Source organism: Maniola hyperantus, chromosome 27, assembly GCF_902806685.2.
Source record: "Maniola hyperantus chromosome 27, iAphHyp1.2, whole genome shotgun sequence".
NCBI classification, from domain to species: Eukaryota; Metazoa; Arthropoda; class Insecta; order Lepidoptera; family Nymphalidae; genus Maniola; species Maniola hyperantus.
The window spans coordinates 3,455,135-3,475,335 of NC_048562.1; the positions used below are offsets into that span (position 1 = coordinate 3,455,135).

Sequence of the window (20,201 nt, forward strand, 5' to 3'; positions counted from 1 at the left end):
AGGTGGATTCACTTTTTTTTAGATTTTAATGAGGTATCGAATTGAGGATCGAGATAGATATAGGAAATAGAGGTCCTAGTGATGTGCTGCTTTTTGTATTAGAATCGATGAAGTGTCATTTCCCCCGCCAGTTACAATACTGGTACATTCAAAAGAAGAGTGAATAGGCACCTTCTAGGCAGGTCACTACTGCGTCATCACCAACTATTTAGCGTGATTGCAATTTATTAATATAATTATTAGCGCTATAAAGTCTTGGAGTGTAGTAATAAAATAAAGTGATTTTCTGGATAGCGGTAGTGTATGGGGCTAGAATTCATTATTAAAGAGAATAATTTAAAAAAACATAATTACCGCTACCCATAAACTACCGTTGTACAAAAAAAAATCATTTTATTACTATAAATACTATCTGTCCCGGCTTACTCACGTGTGTAGTCGACGTTAGCCCGACTAGTTTCGAACCCATACGGGGTCCTTTTTCAAGGGAGTCCGTCCGCGCCCGCGCCGCGGTTTTGACTGCGGGACGCACGTGCCGCTGCCCGTAGAGCCCGTTGTGAGGGTGGCTGGGGTGGGGGGGGAGACAGCTGCCGATCGTCTCCCGACAGTTCCTGCTGTTCTTCATCACTGGAACCGTCACCGAAATCCAGGCACGCGGAGCTAATGGTGTCCCGTCCCACGACTGATGCCCTTGTCTTAGCGTCAAAAAGCGGTTTCCACGCTGAGGGTAGCATCCATCCATGGTCACGATTGAAATTCGGGTGGCGACTAATTTCGATCGCTTCCCGTATCTTCCGCGGTACTAGAAACTTTTCCCGGGACAACACGGAAACCTTGTCGAATCGTATGTAGTGCGTCGTACCCGAATTCTGGATATGTTCAGCTATTGCTGACCCATTGGTGTCTACATTTTTGACGCTGCGTATGTGTTCCATCACTCTCGTCTGGATGTTCCGACTGGTCTCTCCTATATAGTTATGGCCACATTCACAGGGAATCATATACACACCGGGTACGTTAAGAGGATCCCTGTCTTTCGGTGAGCGCAACATACTCCGTATTTGTCCAGGGGGCCGGAATCTGGTCTTTATGTCAAACTTACGACGCAGGTGATGGCCTATCTTGTCCGTTATACCCTTGACATAGGTTAAGTAGGCTGGTGATCGTTCTGCGCTCACCGGTTTTCGCCTTGAAGTGTTTTGTGCCAATCGATAACTTTGACGCCAATTGTAACCGTTATATTCCAGGGCTTGTCTGACTTGGTTCATCCTTCACGTAGGGTGGGTCACATAGGTTTAGGGCTCTGTTTATGAGGCTCCTCGGCACTGACGCTAGATGCGATGGGTGGTGATGAGAGCTAGCGTGTAGGTATTTATTAGTGTGTGTGGGTTTCCGGTAAACTGTCGTGCGGAACCCGCCTCCTGGTGTCCGTATAACCATGACATCCAAAAATGGCAACCCACCTTCTTTTTCTTCCTCTATCGTGAAGTGCACCTTCCTATGTAACCCAGTCAGGTTCTGGAATACTTGAGACAACTCTTCCTTGTTCACTATGGCGAAAATATCATCCACATTTTATTACTGCAGTCCAAGACCCTACTTAGTTTTTTTTTAAACAAATCAATAATAAACAATCAATAACAACGACAAATAATGTAAATATAGGTATTGTTTACACGAAAACGCTGCATAGGAAGACCAATAAGGCAATTGAGGCGGCGCAAGAATGAGCCGTGCAAAAATTTCTACAAGAGGCCTATGTCTGCAGTGGTAGTATGTCGTCTATTGCTTGAAAGTGAATTTTTTTGATAATGATTTCGAAATAAAATTTATTTTTGTTTCATTTATTATTCTTATTTGTTGATAAAGCGGCAACAGAAATATATTCTGTGAAAATTTTAACTCTCTACCTATTACCGTTCACGAGATACAGCTCGCTGACAGATAGACGGACAGCGGAGGCTTAGTGATAGGGTCCCTAAAGACTGCAATAAAAACTATCGATATATTTCTTCATCGACCCGTCCCACCCCTATGGACGGCTCATCAAAGTCATCCGTACAGACAATAACTGAGAAATATTAAATTATAATAAAATTAACTTAAAATTACTTTTTATGTACCGTTAACACAGCGCTTTAAACTCGTAGAGCTGGCAATAATTTATTGCATCACTCATCGATATTACATTATTAATAAATGTTATTTCTTTATTAATCATCATTAATTAATATGTTAATCATGCTTAACCATATTAATAAATGCAATTTAAAAAGATATAGAATCATTAACACTATCTTAAAGATGTATAATTAAATATTTATAGTTCTATAATACTGTATTATTAAATATCATTTATTAGTACTGTAGCTATGCTATAAAGTGTTATAATAAGCAAATATCACTAAGGCTGAGATCTATAGAGCTCACTTTGACTTTGCTCGGACTTAAGATTGAGTTAGAACGAGACAGATTCATGTGAGAGATATAGCTCTGTCGCGTTTTAACGCTGCCTTAAGTCAGTAAGTACCTAAGTTGTTTAGCTAATATATTGTGACGGGTAACTTTTTTTTTAATAGATATAGCGAGCAAACGAGCAGGCGGGTCACCTGATGTTAAGTGATTACCGCCGCCCATGAACATTTGCAGCACCAGAGGAGCCGCCGATGCGTTGCCGGCCTTATTTGTATTTTATATTTATGTACTACAAAGATTGTATTAGTTACAATGTAAGTAAACTTGTTATAACTTCATTAAGGCATTTATTAAGGGCATCAAGTTTTTAACATGAAGTTTAAAGCTTCGAAAAATACGACTTTATTTTTAATAAAAAAAAGTCAGCTGACTGCAATCTCTAGTACTACTCAAATGCAATAAGAAAAACCACTACTCAAAAACAATAGGAAAAACCAGCCAATTGCGTGGCGGGCCACGCGCAGCGCAGTGTAAGGTTCCGTAGTCATACTCCTTAACCTGAGAACCCTACTTAGCCATGATAGTTTTCCAAAACATCATTTTTAAAAACGGATGTTGAAATCAAAAAATGATGTTCCTACACCTACAGTATTCTTAAAAGACCTATTCAACGATAAGGCACACTATGGGGTAGACGAGAAAAATAAATTCATCCCCACATTCCATGTAGGGGAGCTACCCTAAAAAAATATTTATCACAATTTTATTTCACCACTTTGTCGGCGTGATTTAACTTTAAGAGCCGCGTTTTGTTTGACCAGGCCTTATATTAAACGCTTACTTGTTTATTCATTTTGTATTGTTAACTGGATTTTGAGAGACAAGTTAAATATAGAAATACTTGTTACCTATATAAGGTTAAACATGTTTAATTAGACTTATCTTCTTCCTTTTTTTCTTTACCTTTTGCAGGTTAACTTACGACAAGAATGACATTTCTTTAAAGATGTTTTTTTAAATATTTCCTTTTCTTGAATGAATCGAATTTTTTAATTTCTACGCGCTACCTACTAAAGTAAAAAAAACTGTTAAGTAAATGAATAAATTAATATTTATTTACCAGAATTATTATTACATTTTGACTTAAATGGCGTGGCCCCTAAACTAGGCCGTATATCTTACTTATGTTAGTAGGTACTTGTTAAAAATATTTCTATAACTTTTTTGTAGCAACTTTGAAAGAAAACATTAATAAAATTTTGTATATTTGCGTATTTATAGGTACATAGACGTACTACTTTGATGAAATTTGGTATAGAATTAGCTAACATCCCAGGGAAGGACATAGGTAACTTTTTATCCCGTAAAACCAAAGAGTTCCCACGGGATTTTTAAAAACCTAAATCCACGCGTACGAAGTCGCGGGCATCAGCTAAATATTATTTATTTATTTAGCTATCAAATAAATATTATTTGCCGCCTCTACACGTTCCAAAGGCTACGCTCCCATCGGTAAGTAACGTATGCGTTAACGATTATTCATTCTACACGGTGACACATGACGAATCAATCCGTCATGAACAGATCCAATCGTGGACTCCGACTCCAGGACGGTACGGCTCCAACACTTTGAATAATACCTACTTAATATAACAAGTTATATAAATTACTAGCTCATGCTCGCGACTGCGTCCGCGTGGACTACACAAATTTCAACCCCCTATTTTACCCCCTTAGGGGTTGAATTTTCAAAAATCCTTTCTGAGCGGGTGTCTACGTTATAATAGCTATCTACATGCCAAATTTCAGCTCGATCCGCCCAGTAGTTTGAGCTGTGCGTTGATAGATCAGTCAGTCAGTCACATTTTCCTTTTATATATTTAAATTAAACTTTGCAAGCAAAATCGCAGTTAACACTTTGTATATTTCAAAACAAACATTATAACATATTTGTCTCTAAAAATATTGTAAAAAAAGAAAAACATAACCACAGACAAAATTGCTATTTCTAAACACTATCCGTCACAGATTAGATACGAAAAAATTCCTGTCTTTTAATTATACCTTATGACTTTAACGTACTACTGACTACAGCAATCACAGACGCGATTATGTGTTTTATTCCTTCAAGGTTTAAGTTGAATTTCGGTTGTCACAGATTTAGAATAGAAAAAAATATACGAACATACACACTTGCTTAATTATTGGGTACGCGACATAATTACTACGTAGAAGAATGCTCTGTCCGTATAGTGTTTTTTTTTCTTTTGTATGCGGCATTGACACAGAAAACGGATTTTTTATTCATTTTTTATTTCAGTGAAAGTATCCTAACATTATATTCTTTGTGTAGGGTACATAGTATTGGCAGACGTCAAAGATTTTACCCTCAATGGATGGGTTTCAGAGGTTCGAACTAAAATTAGTATCACCGGTGACCTCTGGTTGTCACTGAAGGGATTGTAGTGGGTAGAAAGTGTGGTTAGTTACCCGATCTTTTTGGGAAAAGATCTTCCCAAGATTTCCTCCCCGTTAACAAAAAAAAGGTCCAATGGCTTTACGCGTAAAATTTAATTGCGTCCGCTGAAACTGTTTAACTGCTGGATCTGCAGGCTGAAGTCTGTCCGTCCGTCCGTCTGTCTATCAGCGCGCTGTATCTCGTGAGCCGTAATAGGTAGAGAGTTGAAAGTTTCACATAATGTGTATTTCTATTGCCGCTATTACAACATATAGATACCTAATAAGAAGTTCAAAATGGCCGCCATGGAATTTAAAAAAATGTGTTATTTCTTGTACGATGGTACGGAACCCTTCGTGTGCGAGTCCGACTCGCACTTGAGAGTGTTTTGCACTCGGATATACTAAGGAACTAGCCTTAAAGATACGCCCATTTACACATGCGGAATAGCGAATGGTGCTTCTTCTTACAGACGTGGCAGAGTATTTTTAGCGACAAGAATTCACAAGGTGGCCCTTTCTCAAGCAGTATAAACAAAGACGCCTTGGACTGGATAAAATCACGCCGAGCATTGACTTCTAATTTAGCGAATTCTTTACAGTTGCTTAGTTTATGTTCTTTTTTTTAAATTATAGACTAGCGCTTGGCTGCAATCAGACCTGGTGGCAAGTGATGATGCCGCCTAAGATGGTGCGCGCTTGCCTAGAAGATTGCCTTGCCATATTATAATTGGAGGGGAAAACTGATGCTGGAAGGGTGTTCCAGATATTAGCGGTTCGGATTAGAAATGAGGAGGCACATCGCTTCATACGTCTTTGGAACAGTAGGTGCAAAAACGGCCACTTACCTGCGTCTGCGTCAACCCCAAGCTAGCAGCCAGCTCTGCTCTCTCAGGCAGCGCCAGGTACTGCGTCCGCTGAAACCTCCTGTTCAACTGCTGGAGCTGCAGGCTGGAGTATATCGTGCGGGGCTTCCTCATCTTCTTGCCTTTGCCGTTCACTCGGAGGCCGGGGTCGTCTGATAGCCCGCATTTTTCTGGAGACAAAGGACACAAAATTAGATATTATCTTAATATATAAAAGAAAAAGGTAAATCGCTGACTGACTGACTGACTGACTGATCTATCAACGCACAGCTCAAACTACTGTAGACGTAGGCATCCGCTAGGAAAGGATTTTTGAAAATTCATCCATCCGAGGGGTCCGGGGTTGGACCTCACCTGGTGTGCACCTCAAACTTATCAGAGTTATGTGCGCAATCGGGGTGGGGATCGTCGTAAGTGGGGCACTGACCCGAGTTTTGCACGCTATATATTGCGGGTTTGAAAAATCACTAAAACTGCAAAATGAGGCAAATGGGTACTGGTATTGGATTGTGTTTAGGTAGTATAACAATGACGCTAAGTTTTTGCCAGCGTTCTGGTTACACCCTGTATATAGATAATATTTTATTGAGAATGTAATTATTATGTACGAAATACCCTTTTATAGAGGCAGGTGACACCACATTTTATAGATCCGTAGTAAAAAGCAGAGATCATAAACATGTCATAACTTCAAAGTGTTTTTTAAAACACCTTTTGTAATCTATGCCACAAAGTTGACATTTATTCGCGCGCCAAAATATCTAAATATGTATACAATATGTATGTCGGTCAGTCAGTTACCCTTTGGTAACTGACTGACCAACTGATTTATTCCGACCGACGGATCAGGCTGAAATGCATGATACCTATCTATTATGACGTAGACATCCGCTAAGAAAATATTTTTGAAAATTTTACCACTAAAGGGGTAAATTGGGGGTTTGAAATTAGTGTAGTCCACGCGGACAAAGTCTCGAGAATTAGTTAGTTTAAAAATAAAAGTTGAAATTACTCGCATTTTGGCGATAACTCAATAACTACTTTTTTGGAGTTTGCCATTTTTTTTGAAAAATTGGTCAAACGCGAGTTGAACACGAAGGAATCTGTATCATCGACCATCGTACAATATTATAACAATAAATTCTTTTAAGTTTTTAATTTGCATGGCGACCATTTTGAAATTCACCTTCTTGGTTTTTTATCAATTTCTCTACCTATTACGGTTCATGAGACATACCTAGCCCATTGACAGATGGACGGACGGATGGACAGCGGAGGCTTCGTTATAGGGTCCCGTTGGTACCCTTCGGAACCCCAAAAAATGATGGCAGAATGGCAGAACATCAGCCTTAAATATTTTCTAATTTCGAAAATGAACTAGGTAGGTACTCCATTTTACATGCAAATCCAGAATAAAGGTGCACGCACACCGCCGCAGTGCCATAATATTTCCGTGCGCGTAAATCAACACCCCAAAACGGCGTAATAAATCCACAGTGTAAATATTCCGAGCAACGTGAAGGCTTGTAAAATATATGAAAGGCGTTCGCTACTTGATAATAGTCAGTGGTAAACTTGTAATTACGGGGTACGTATCGGTCGATCTGATCGGCCGACAGCTTTTGTGAGCGTTTTGAATATGATTTTTTTTTAATTTTTTTTGCGGCTCCGGACGAGAGTTTTTTGAGGTGCCGTCTTGAAAAGATTCTGATTGATAATGGAAATTTTTTGGACATCGCTAATCGCGTTATTGTCCTACAGAAAAGTCATCACATCTGTTATAATAAAAAAAATATATATAATATAAATACAAATATATATATATAAATGTATAATATAAATAAAAAATATATAAATATAAAATACTAGCTGATGACCGCGACTTTAACAGAATGGATTGAGGTTTTTAAAAATCCTATGATATCTCTTTGATTTTCCGATCAGCCAGGCTGTCCAGCGCGGAAATGCAGCCTGTATTTTTGGCACCATTCCACGCGGTTAACTTTGCACGCGGACATGATTTATACAGTATAATTAGATACGACTAGCTTATGCTCGCGACTTCGTCCGCGTGGACTACACGAATTTCAAACCCCTATTTCACCCCCTTAGGGGTTGAATTTTCAGAAATCCTTTCTTAGCGGATGCCTACGTCATAATAGCTATCTGCATCATTGACCTATAATACTAACCTCAGTGATCTGCATGCCAAATTTCCGTCCGATCCGTCCAGTAGTTTGAGCTGTGCGTTGATAGATCAGTCAGTCAGTCCCCCTTTTCCTTTTATATATTTAGAGTCTTTAAGTTTTCATAATAAATTAATGCAACAATGTTTTTAACGACGCATTCAAAGATTTTAATCCGCAGATTACATTATTTATTGGAGTCACTGTTTTTACCACTTTTACCTTAGTAGCTTACTACGCCTTCGAGTAGGTAATAAGTAGCTAATTATTGCATCCATGCAAAATTAACGTCAATTAAAAACATAGTCGTAATGATTTAACAAGAAATATCATGTAATTAAAATTGATTTTACTATCGCTTTTGATGTTATCAGTTCAGTATCCATATTGATTGGCTATTTATTCTTACGAAAATAAAATACTTAGTGATGGAATTAGGTACATATATTAGAAATTGAAATCCAACTATCGTCAACCTACTAATAAGCATAGATCTCCATCTCCTTTAAAAATGAAAAGGGTAGGCAATCGGCTCCTCTTCTTCCTGCGTCGCTCCTTCAATTTTGAGGATCGTTTCTCCCCTTTGATATAAATTTTGCTAACATGTTTTTCCATTTTCCTCTGTTTCTTGCCGCGTGGATTGCTTCGCAGATAGATCTGTCGACCGCCTCTTTTATTTGGTCTGACCAACGAACGTCTCGGCCGGGCTACGTCTGCGGGGTCTCTTTCCTTCGATCTTCCCAGGCAATCGGCTCCACCACACTCCTAATACTCCGATTGCCATCTCGATTCTAGACCTGTCGCGTACTATAGGTCTGTATGACATGCGTTTAAGCAACTATACGTAATATGAAGCGTGTGACGAAAGGTAGCCATGTTTTATATGTTTCTAGTAATGCAGTTTAAAAGCAGTGGTAGCCTAGTGGTTAGGACGTCCGCCTTCTAATCGGAGGTCGGGGGTTCGATCCCGGGCACGCACCTCTAACTTTTTGGAGTTATGTGCGTTTTAAGTAATTGAATATCACTTGCTTTAACGGTGAAGAAAAACATCGTGAGGAAACCTGCATGCCTGAGAGTTCCCCATAATGTTCTCAAAGATGTGTGAAGTCTGCCAGTCCGTTCTGGACTAGCTTGGCAGATGCCTAAACCTTTCTCATTCTGAAGGAGACGTGTGCTCTGATCATGATGATGACTGATAACCATAGGTCAAACAATACCTAATTATGAACTGTTAAATTATTAAACTTTTCAACCTTGTTCCCCCTTCACCTTTCTACTATCGTAATTCGTAGCGCAAGGCATCGCTAAGATCTACACCCGTACGTAGTCGAAATTCCACGGATAGGTACGAAGCGATTTGCCTCCTCATTTCTCATTCGAACCGCCAAGATTTGGAACACACTTTCAGCATCAGTTTTCCCCTCCAATTATAATATGGGTGCCTTCAAGTCAAGAGTGAATAGGCATCTTCTAGGCAAGCGCGCTCCATCTTAGGCTGAATCATCACTTGCCACCAGGTCTGATTGCAGCCAAGCGCTGGTCTATAAATAAATAAATAAATAAATAAAAAAAAGATATCTACCTATTCTTATTTAACGGATATAGAATACCTAATATATTCGAATAACAAAATGCTAACTCAAATATAAATATGCTTTACACCATTATGAAACTAGCTAGGCGTGACTAAATTTAAATGTTTTATAATAAAATAACAAAAAAAACCTTAACTTACAAACTTCAAAAATTACTGTCAATTAAAGTGTTAATTTAATTGTCCCCACATTCAAAAGAAAACCAGATTATAAAATAAATTGTATAAATTACATAATTCCAACATAAAAATTGTAATATCAATAATAATCAATTATACATACAATATAAATTCTATGAATAATGTATTTTTAAGAATAAACTTGATGTTTTTATTAAAAGGTTTTTACAATTATATGTATTGTTTATTTAAATTGTTGCGAAACAATAATATATTGTTGTGGATTTAAAAATATTAGGTACGCTTTTGTATTCTTATTTCTTTATAATATCATTTTGATATTTATATTAATAGGAACAAAATGTTATTGATTCGATTGCATGTTATTTTTAACAGGACTGCCCTAAATAGGGAGTGTAATGTTTTTAAGGTTCATGTGCCTATGTACTATGTGAGTTTATTTGTTCCACAGGTTTTCTCACGATGTTTTCCTTCACCGTTAATGCAAGTGATAGTTAAATCTTTCTTTCTTTCTATATTACTAAGAGCGGATACGCACTCATCCGATCCGAGTCCGTGAAAATAAGTTCCTTTTTGTTTTGTATGGTAGCTTAAGACATATGTCGTAGATAATCGCTGGTATTCTCAAGGATGACGAATAGAAATCAGATGACGGAAGTGCAGTGCGTAATCGCCGTTAGGCTACTTTTTATTAGTGATGTTCCGGATATCCGTATCCGTATCCTTATCCGCGGATATCTGCGGGAAAATAAAGATCCGTATCCGTATCCGTATCCGTTACTTTTTTAGCGGATCTTTGGCGGATCTTTTACCTTATTAATTTTTAATAGGTAGCAATAAAATACAATTAAATAATTTCACAGCAAACAAAAAACAAATGCAAACTTTATTGCTGCCCAGTGTAACACTAAATTATAAACAAAACAAAAGAAGGACCCGTGCTATGTAAGTCAAAACTGTCCTGCTACGCAAAGCGTCAAGTGGCGTCAACTATTGTTTCAAGGTCACACACACCGACACCGATCGAGTAAGAAAGTTAAGATCCGTATCCGTATCCGTATCCGCGGATCTTGACGCCAATGATCCGTATCCGTATCCGAATCCGCGGATCTACATTATTAATGATCCGGCACATCACTACTTTTTATCCAGGAAAATCAAAGTGATACTACGGGATTTTTAAAAAGCTAAATCCATGCGAGTGAGGCCTTGACCATTATGTAGTTAAACTAGCTTGTGCCTGCGACTTCATCCGAGTGGACTACACAAAATTCAAACCCCTCTTTAACCCCTTTAGGGATTGAATTTTCAAAAATCCTTTCTTAGGTTACCACAACCTACTTTTACAATGAACACACAAGCACACAAACACATATTTCATGTCTCTAGGACCAGCGGTTTAGGCTGTGCGTTGACATATAAGTCAGTTAAAAAAAGTCGATATCCGTAATTGTACAACCCTAAAGGTCATCGACAAGTTGCCGTATCCATCACTACCGGTCAGGGGTGTGTCGGGACCTCGGGCCTGCATTGTTTTGCCCGTCTGTCTGTCGGCCGACTTGAATGGATATACTTATATATATATAAAGGCGATGCATGGGAATCAGGCTGTAGGTTCCTCAATGGAGTCTTTTATAAAGAGACTACTTAAAACTCTGAGTAACCATTTATGTTTAAGACGATTTATTGTTTTGTTCGTTTGTACTTCTATAGTATCCACACCTTAGGTCCGTTGTCCACCTAAGCGGAGCGCAGAGATATGTTCAGTCGACTAATCAATCCTTAAGCAATGATGTGAAAAAATTATCACATACCTACATTAGTAACTAATATCATCAATTATCACTTATTGAAATAGCTATTGATATCACTAGCCTTCCCATACGATTGTGAATGCGAAAGTGTGTTTATTTGTTAGTTTATTGCTTTGTTGGTTAGTCCTTCAATCAAGTCGCAACGGAGCAATGAATTGACGTGATCTTTGCATAGACCTTATTGAGTCTATAGTTATCTAAATAGTAAAAGCAAAAGGTGACTGACTGACGACTGATCTATCAACGCACAAACCAAACGGACGGTTCGGGCCGAAATTTGGCATGGAGATACTTAGTTATTATGACGTAGACATCCCCTAACAAAGGATTTTTGAAAATTCAACCCCTAAGAGGATAAAATAAGGCTATAGTTCACGCGGACGAAGTCGCGGGCATAAGCTATTTATATGTAAAACATGATTTTTTTATTACAAAACCCTCATCAAACTCCGCAAAGTCGGGTAAACCACTAAAATAACTCACGGCAAAGCCGCACCGCGCCGCGTTGCGTCGAAACAGCGCCGCCCACCGCGCCCGCCTACCGAAAAGCGGAGATAAGCTGACCCAAAAACAATAAGACCCTTTAGCCATCGACAAAACACCTTAGAACTGCACGCGGTAGACTTACTTGCGACTGTCGTGCGTCTTTTTTGTCTTGACCCCTATAGCACAGTTCACGACAGTTGGAACTTCTAACAAAACGTAGATGGCTTCAGTGGCAGGCGTCAAATGTCCTGGCTTCGATTCCCAGCAGTGGTTTGGAATTTTATAATTCTTGAATATCTGGTTTGGTCTGGAGGGAGGCTTGAACGTGGCTAGTCTAGTTACCACCCTACCGGTAAAGTCGTGCGTTCCGGTACGATGCCGTGTAGAAACCAAAGGGGCATGGGTTTAATATAAACTGACATACCCCTTCCTGGTTAGTCCGCTTCCATCTTAGACTGCATCACTTACCACCAGGTGAGATTGCAGTCAAGGGCTAACTTGTATTCCAAATATAAGCTTATAAGCCCCAATAAATAGCTCAAAGGGTAAAGGAGTGGACTGGAAACCAAAAGGTCGACGGTTAAAACCCCGCCCGTTGCACTAATTGTCGTACCTACTTCTAGCACAAGCTTTACGCTTAGTTGGAGAGGAAAGACTATTAATTTAACATAGCTAATATTCTTATTAAAATTTCAATATTTTTTTCCTTTACCGTTAAAGCAAGTGATATTTAACTTGCAAAACCCCCTAATTATCATAACATAAATACAAAAGTCGCCCGTCTACGGAACACCGCATAAAAAGCCGTAACTGATGCGCCGGTTTTCAGTCCAAAAAGGTACAAAATAATTTACAGAAAACTCTTATGGGAATCGAATTATAATTTTTAATTACTTTCACCTCTCATATTAACTTGTTAATAAAAATTTCATTAAGGCCTGGAAAGACAAAACGCGAGGCGGTTGCGATTTGCGACAAGTGAAAGCAACGCAGTACGTGATACTGAACGATCACCACATCCTACGTAACGCCGGAACAGCTTCTTACCCTGTACCAAGCACAAGTTCGATCGTGCGTACTGCAGCCATTGCTATGGGATAGCTCTGGCAAGTATCAGCTTGATGTATTAGATTCGGTGGACCGTCGCGCTAGAAGACTCATTGGTGACGAAGCGCTGGACAGTTCTAAACTTCAAAATTTGGAACATCTGCGCCAATTTTCCTGTCCATCGCTATTCTACAGGATATATTTCGGAGAGTGTGCCCAAGAACTTTTAGACCTGGTTCCTCCTTCACCTTTCTGCTATCATACCGCAAGGCATCGCCAAGGTCTACACCCGTACGTAGTTTAAATTCCACGAATACGTACGAAGCGATTTGCCTCCTCATTTCTAATTTGAACCGGCCCAAATAGGACAGGAAAAACCAATATACAAAGGACAAACGAAAATACAAAATATACACTGAATTTGCAAATTAAATTAACGGATGTAAGTCGCAGACGCAACCTTGAGCGCTCGGACGTCCCATAGTTTGTTTCTCCCTTAACCCTTTTGTTTCTCCCTAACCCTACAGTCTCCTGTCAAATTCTATAAGCTATGTTGTCGCCTCGCGTCGTATATGTCCAAGACTTTAGATTAAAAGGCGTCTCTACCAACGTTTTGGTAATCATTCTTCATCTAAGCGCAACGCCCACTATTGGCGAAATAAATAATTTATTTATAGGATTTTTTTATTGGTATTTTATTATTCGATGACATGTTGGCCCTTTACTGTGTTCTCATTTGATGGTGAGTGATGACTGATAACTGATGATGCAGTCTGAAATGGACGCGGGATAACTTGGAAAGAGAACTTCATCACCATCATCATTTCGACCCATGGTCCAACTCATTCCTAAGCAAGGGTCTCTTCTCAGAATGATAAGAGCAAAGGCCAATCTTACATAGCACAAGTAAAGGAATAAATCTGAAATATACTTATATATAGATAAATAGGCTAACTAGAAACCGTAATAAGCTTGAAACTCCTACCTTCCGCCTCAAGAAAGTCCAAAAGTCATCTGTGGGTATGGGTATAACCATTTAAAAAAAGAAAACCGTGGAATTGTCGTTACATCACACACAAAAAAAATGTGTTAATGTACAAATAATTAGTAGGTATTTTTAATTTTAATGCATAATAGTTTTTGATTTACCTATTGTCCATAATGTCGAAAAATACCCGAGTACGGAACCCTCGGTTCGCGAGTCTGACTCGCACTTGGTCAGTTTTTTTGCCGGACCTCGCACCGGAAAGCGCAGCGTTGGAAGAAACCTACTAGGTGGACGGACGACATCAGACGAGTCGCAGGGAGCCGCAGGATTCAAGCGGCGCAAGACCGTGGCGAGTGGAAGTAGGGACAGGAGACCTATGTCCAACAGTGGACGTCTATCGATTGATGATGATGATGATATCTTTTTAACGGAGAAACCAACGTTAGACTGCAGAGGCGGACCTTTTAAAAATAATAAAGATAAAGATAAAAGATAAAAGATTCGTAGTAAAAGGGGTGTGTCGTACCGCCTTAGGAACTCAGTCGAAACTGGACCGCTTTGGCTCGTTTTCGAAATATTGACTGTTGTGCACGAAAGTGTTACCTTTTTTATTTTTCATTTATTTATTATAGGCAAGCGCTTGACCACAATCACACCTGATGGAAAGTGATGATGTGGCCTAAAATGGTACACGTTTACCTAGAAGAAGATGCCTATTCACTCTTGTTTTAAAGATACCTTTGTTTACATATTATGTAAGTAAGTAGTATAAAAGTAGTAGTTTTTTTAACAACTATAACATAACCCGCGACTTCGTCTACAAGTATACCAATATTTTTTTTAATCCCGCGGGAACTCTTCGATTTTTCGCGAAAAAGTAGCATAAGTTTGTGTTAAGTCAGACTCTAAGCTAAGCTATCTTTATTCTAAATTTCACCCAAATCCGTCGAGTAATTTTTGCGTAAAAGAGTAACAAACACACACATAAATACTTTCGCCTTTGTAATGAATCTCTACGTGATCAACTCCGAAATGAGGAGATCCGTAGAAGCAGATTAGAGCGATGCGAAGCTGAAGTGTCAATGAATGTGGCGCGGAAGATAGTTCGAAGAACCGCTAAACGTTCGGATCCCAGGGTGGCATGGGAATGGCTTTCAGGTAAAATGTATTGCAATTAAACGTCTTTATTTCATGTAGGTGCAGAAAGATTCTACTGACAACAGTCAACAAGAAACTCAGCAAAGTAATATAGGTGTGTAGAATATAGTGTGCATACTTCACACCTAAATACTAAATTACAGAAAATACTAGATTGATTTTCTAAATTAGGAATTGTAGATTATATTCTATGAAAAAAAATTAACAAGACTGCAACAATTAGACTGCAAATCAAAATCAGTTTTTTACTTTCATAAAAACACAGATTAAACCTCCAGTGTCTTCATTAATAAGTATAGTTTATAGACTCACGATTACATTGTTGCCAGTTGCAACCCGTTCGATTTGGTACACTAACCATACAATTATAATTAAAAAAAAAAACATAGAAAGTGTTCATCTCGTAAATATAAAAGTAAAAAAAAATTTTTACAAAAAAAATAAAAACCGACTTCGATACACAAACACTAAAAATTGAAAAATAATTTAATTTATTACCGAATATATTATGTATACAAGAGTTAATACAGTTCCATAATAATACTTTTTGGTGCCGGTGCCAATTAGCTTTAGCTGCGCGAATCGTCTAGACTTCATATTTTTATGAGACTCCACAATGGCACCTCATTGGCACCGACCCCAAAAAATATTATTATGGAACTATATTAACTCTTGTATACATAATATATTCGGTAATAAATTAAATTATTTTTCAATTTTTAGTGTTTGTGTATCGAAGTCGGTTTTTATTTTTTTTGTAAAAATTTTTTATTTCACAATTTTTAGTGGCCCCATGGAATTATGCTATGACTGGTTAAAAATCTACTGTTTACTAAGCTATTACACTGATCGCGAGCAATTTACTCTTATCCGTTGAGGAGTTCCAGTATCTATCTTCGAAGATGTTCATCAGATCTTCACCAAATTTAAATGGGACCAACTTTGAACTATACCCTTTCAAACATAAAAAAAATATTCAAAATCGGTCCAGGCGTCTTCGAGTAATCGGGGAACATACATAAAAAAAAAAAAAAAAAAAGATTCCGACGAATTGAGAACCTCCTCCTTTTTTTGAAGTCGGTTAAAAAATATCAATAACGGTGAAATAACTAATAATTTTTCAGCGCTTTTAAAAGAAAAGTGCGTGCGATCAATCACTAAAGAAAATGATAAAGTGATCAACTGATCAATATGCAAATCGTGTAATTATTCACTTGTGTAGCCAACTGTACCGAACACGTGCTTTCGCTAGGGGTGTCGATGACCAATTTCGTCAATAAATACAATATTATTATAGTCCATACATCTTGAGCCGTGATAGCCTAGTGGTTAGGACGTCCGCCTTCTAATCAGAGGTCAGGGGTTCGATCCCGGGCACGCACCTCTAACTTTTCGGAGTTATGTGCGTTTTAATTAATGAAATATCACTTGCTTTACTGGCGAGGGAAAACATCGTGAGGAAACCTGCATATCTAAGAGTTCTCCATAATATTCTCAAAGGTATGTGAAGTCTGCCAATCCTCACATGGCCAGCGTGGTTAGACTATTGCCAAAACCCTTCTCAGTCTAAGAGGAGACCCGTGCTCTGTAGTGAGCCGGCGATGGGTCGATCATGATGTACCTAATCTAGTAAATTACTAAATTAGAGCGGCAATTTTGACAAGCAGACCAACATTAGTATGGATTAATAAATTAATGAAGTCGCCAACCCTACGCTCGCGCCGCCAGCGAGAGTTTTTCTTCGAAAAATGTTTAAAATTATAAAATAGTGGGTAATAATTAAAAATGGCTGTAACGTTGCATTAGAGGTTTAATGACGCTCCGGGCGAAACAGTTGTGCCTAGCGACGGGTTAACGTGTTCCGGGTTAAAAAATATCAGTCAGCTTTTCCTTTTTTTTAGGGTTCCGTACCTTAAAAAGACAAACGGAACCCTTATAGGATCACTTTGTTGTCTGTCTGTCTTTCGGTCTGTCAAGAAACCTTCAGGGTACCTGGCATCATGTTTAGCAGGTAGGTAGGCTAAAGCAGAAATTAGGGGAAAAATCTGAAAACCGTGAATTTGTGGTTACATCCCATAAAAAAACTAATATTTTCAATTTATAAGTAAGATAACTATAGGTAATCAAGTGGGGTATCATATGAAAGGTCACACCTGTGCAATCTAAAACAGATTTTTATTTATTTTATGCATCATAGTTTTTGAATTATCGTGCAAAATGTCGAAAAAATACGACTGTAGTACGGAACCCTCGTTGTGCGAGCCTGACTCGCACTTGGCTGGTTTTTTTTATATCTATACTAGCTGATGCCCGCGACTAGGGTTAGGGTTTTAAACATCCCGTGGGAACTCTTTGATTTTCCGGGATAAAAAGTAGTCTATGTCCACTCTCTAAGTCTTTAACTGCAAAAACTCACGTCTATCCGTTGCTCCGTTGTCACGACGCATCGCATCGCATCACAAAGCTACGCAACGCATGGCAACGTAACTAAATTAGGCTGACGTCCTAATCACTAGGCTGTCAACGCTTAAAGAAAACTCTTAAAAAGTTAAAAATAAACATTTATTATAATATATCTAGATACTTACGCATTAATTGAAAAAGGCCCGCATACTAAGTGAGTTACCAACAACACCGTCTATTATCTAATTCACAGACAAACACACAGTAAAACAAATGGCCGTAAACTATTATGTCATTAACTCGCGTTAATGTATTAACTTAGATTTATGTGTCTTCAAATATGTACACACTGTAGTTAAAAATTAACTTTACGATATAGTACCTAATAAAGTTTATTAATTTAGGTACAGTACGCGACAGAAAGTAATGTACATCGGCCTTTAGAATGAAATTTTGACTTTGTAGAGCGTTGTCTCTCATACCTATATGACGTTTTGTCGGTCTCAACGACAGACACAGTGCTCTACAAATCTGCTATCTCCTTCTAAAGGTCGATGTACAATACTTTCTGCCACGTACTGTACCTAGTAGATAATACCTGCAGCTTCGTCTGCGTCAACCTACATATTTCCATTTTTGAAAATCCCGTGGGAAAACTTTGCTTGCCTGGAATAAAAAGTAGCCTATGTTTCTCTCCCGGTTTTTAACTATATCCATGCAAAAAATCACATCAGCCCGTTCCTTCGTTGCGGCGTGATTGAAGGACAAACCAACATACAACATGCTTTGATGGTTTTTTGCATGGGTATGCTCGTAAAACTTGGACAGTCATGTACGCTACTTTATATCACGAATAGTCCCACGGGATTTTACTTATTATTATTGAATGGTTTACTAGCGATTTTAACATATAATAAATACATAGATTTTTCTATCATGCACAACTATGTTAAATCGTATAAAAGTAAACACTGCATGCAAATTCCATAGAGATACCAGCGTCAGAAAGATTTTAAACAAGATAATCCTCTCAGTTCAGAAAATCGCAGGTCCAGCGTGTATTATTAGAGGTCAGTGGCCAAACACTATACCCGGAGTCGGGTAAAAAGAGGTTCAACGCGTCGAAGTACAACCTACCAACCTTCGCAAGTAGAAAGTAGAAACCACGGCGAGTTCAGAGAAACGGACGGACAAGGAAAATCGGCCTTGCTGCTAGAACGCTAGAACCGGCCGCCAGGAAATCGGTCCGGAAGGTAATAATTTTCCGATGTTTTGGCGGGTTTTTTTTTTCGACGCATGCGTGTTGAAATTTCGTCTGTACTATTCTTTGGTCTATGGTGTCATAGAGCAGATTGGATATTTGAAAAAAAGTTAGAAGATTCGATTCCTGTCAAACTTCGTCCGCGTGGATTTAGTTTTATTACTCTCTTTGATTTCTCTTTCCGGGATAAAAGTAGGCTATGTCCGTCTCCGGGATGGAATCTAAGCTATCTTTGTACCAATTAGATGATGTCCAGACTCCAGAACTTTGTTCACATGGATATAAATTTATTGTACATCCTGTGGGCAGTGGCGTGCACAGGATTTGAAGCCAGGGTAGGCATTAGTTAGGTAGGAACCTGTTTACTGGCAGGTCATAATGAAAAATATATACAACTGGGGTAAGCAGTGCATTTATGCCTCTATGACCTGCACGCCACTGCCTGTGGAAACTCTTTGATTTTCCGGGACCAAATGTAGGTAGGTATGTCCTTTCCCAAGATGCAGGCTATCTGTACCTTTCATTAAAATCGATTGAACTAATGGGCCGTGAAAAACTAGTAGACAGAGTTATGTAGAGAGATGTTACGTTATTACAATGCGTACAAAATACGATTATAGTCCTTATTTTAAAGATGAACCATACTTTTGACATGACAAATAGAGTTAAAATGGCGAGTGAGAACTCATTTCAGACTGACTGTCTAGAAACGCGGACGAAGTCGCTGAGAAAGCTATAGTGGTATAGCATTTATATTATTAATGCGTTCCGGCTAGTAACCGCGTAAAATTTACTCACTGAGTTTTTGGACGACAAAAAACTCGAACTGAATTCATAAGTAGGAATGCGAGAATTTACATAAATATGCCTACTCTATAGTAAGTACTTAAGGCTCCAAGACACGGGTCTGCCCGCGAAATTCAAATTTAATTTGGTTTTTCACAATTTGTAAACAGTAACTAATGCGACAAAGTAGACTTATGGCATTCAAATTTCGCCCCTAGGCCCTAGCAATGTCATCTTCACAGGCTTATATAAAAATGTTTGCTTGAAAGTGTCCAGTTTAAGAAATTAGTCAAAATAATGACTAATGTGTGAGTAGCTCACGTCAAACTCATTATTTTGACTAGTTTCTTAAACTGGACACTGGCGGGCAGACCGTGTTTCACTTTAATGTGGAATAAAACATTTACACAAGGCTAAACTGTGGCACTCGTATGGTAGACGAGTTGCTATAAAATATTAAGCGATCATTTTCAAGCTCAAAGACACTATTTTGTCGTTTACTTTTTAGTTTACGACACGACCACGATACGACTTTTTAACTTAGTTTAAATTGTCACTTTAAAAGTTGTGTCTTTATGGGTATTACAATAAAAATATGG

At 38.5% G+C, this 20,201-nt stretch overlaps 1 protein-coding gene across 3 annotated transcripts in view; it reads right to left on the reverse strand.

The window, feature by feature from the left end:
• Positions 1–20,201, reverse strand: part of Dll (homeotic protein distal-less) — a 152,340-nt gene that overhangs the window by 105,742 nt on the left and 26,397 nt on the right. For all 3 annotated transcript variants that reach the window (XM_069507982.1, XM_034982652.2, XM_069507981.1), the window contains exon 3: positions 5,721–5,908. In XM_069507982.1, coding sequence (XP_069364083.1) covers positions 5,721–5,908 — 188 coding nt within the window. The remainder of the gene's footprint in view (positions 1–5,720; positions 5,909–20,201) is intronic.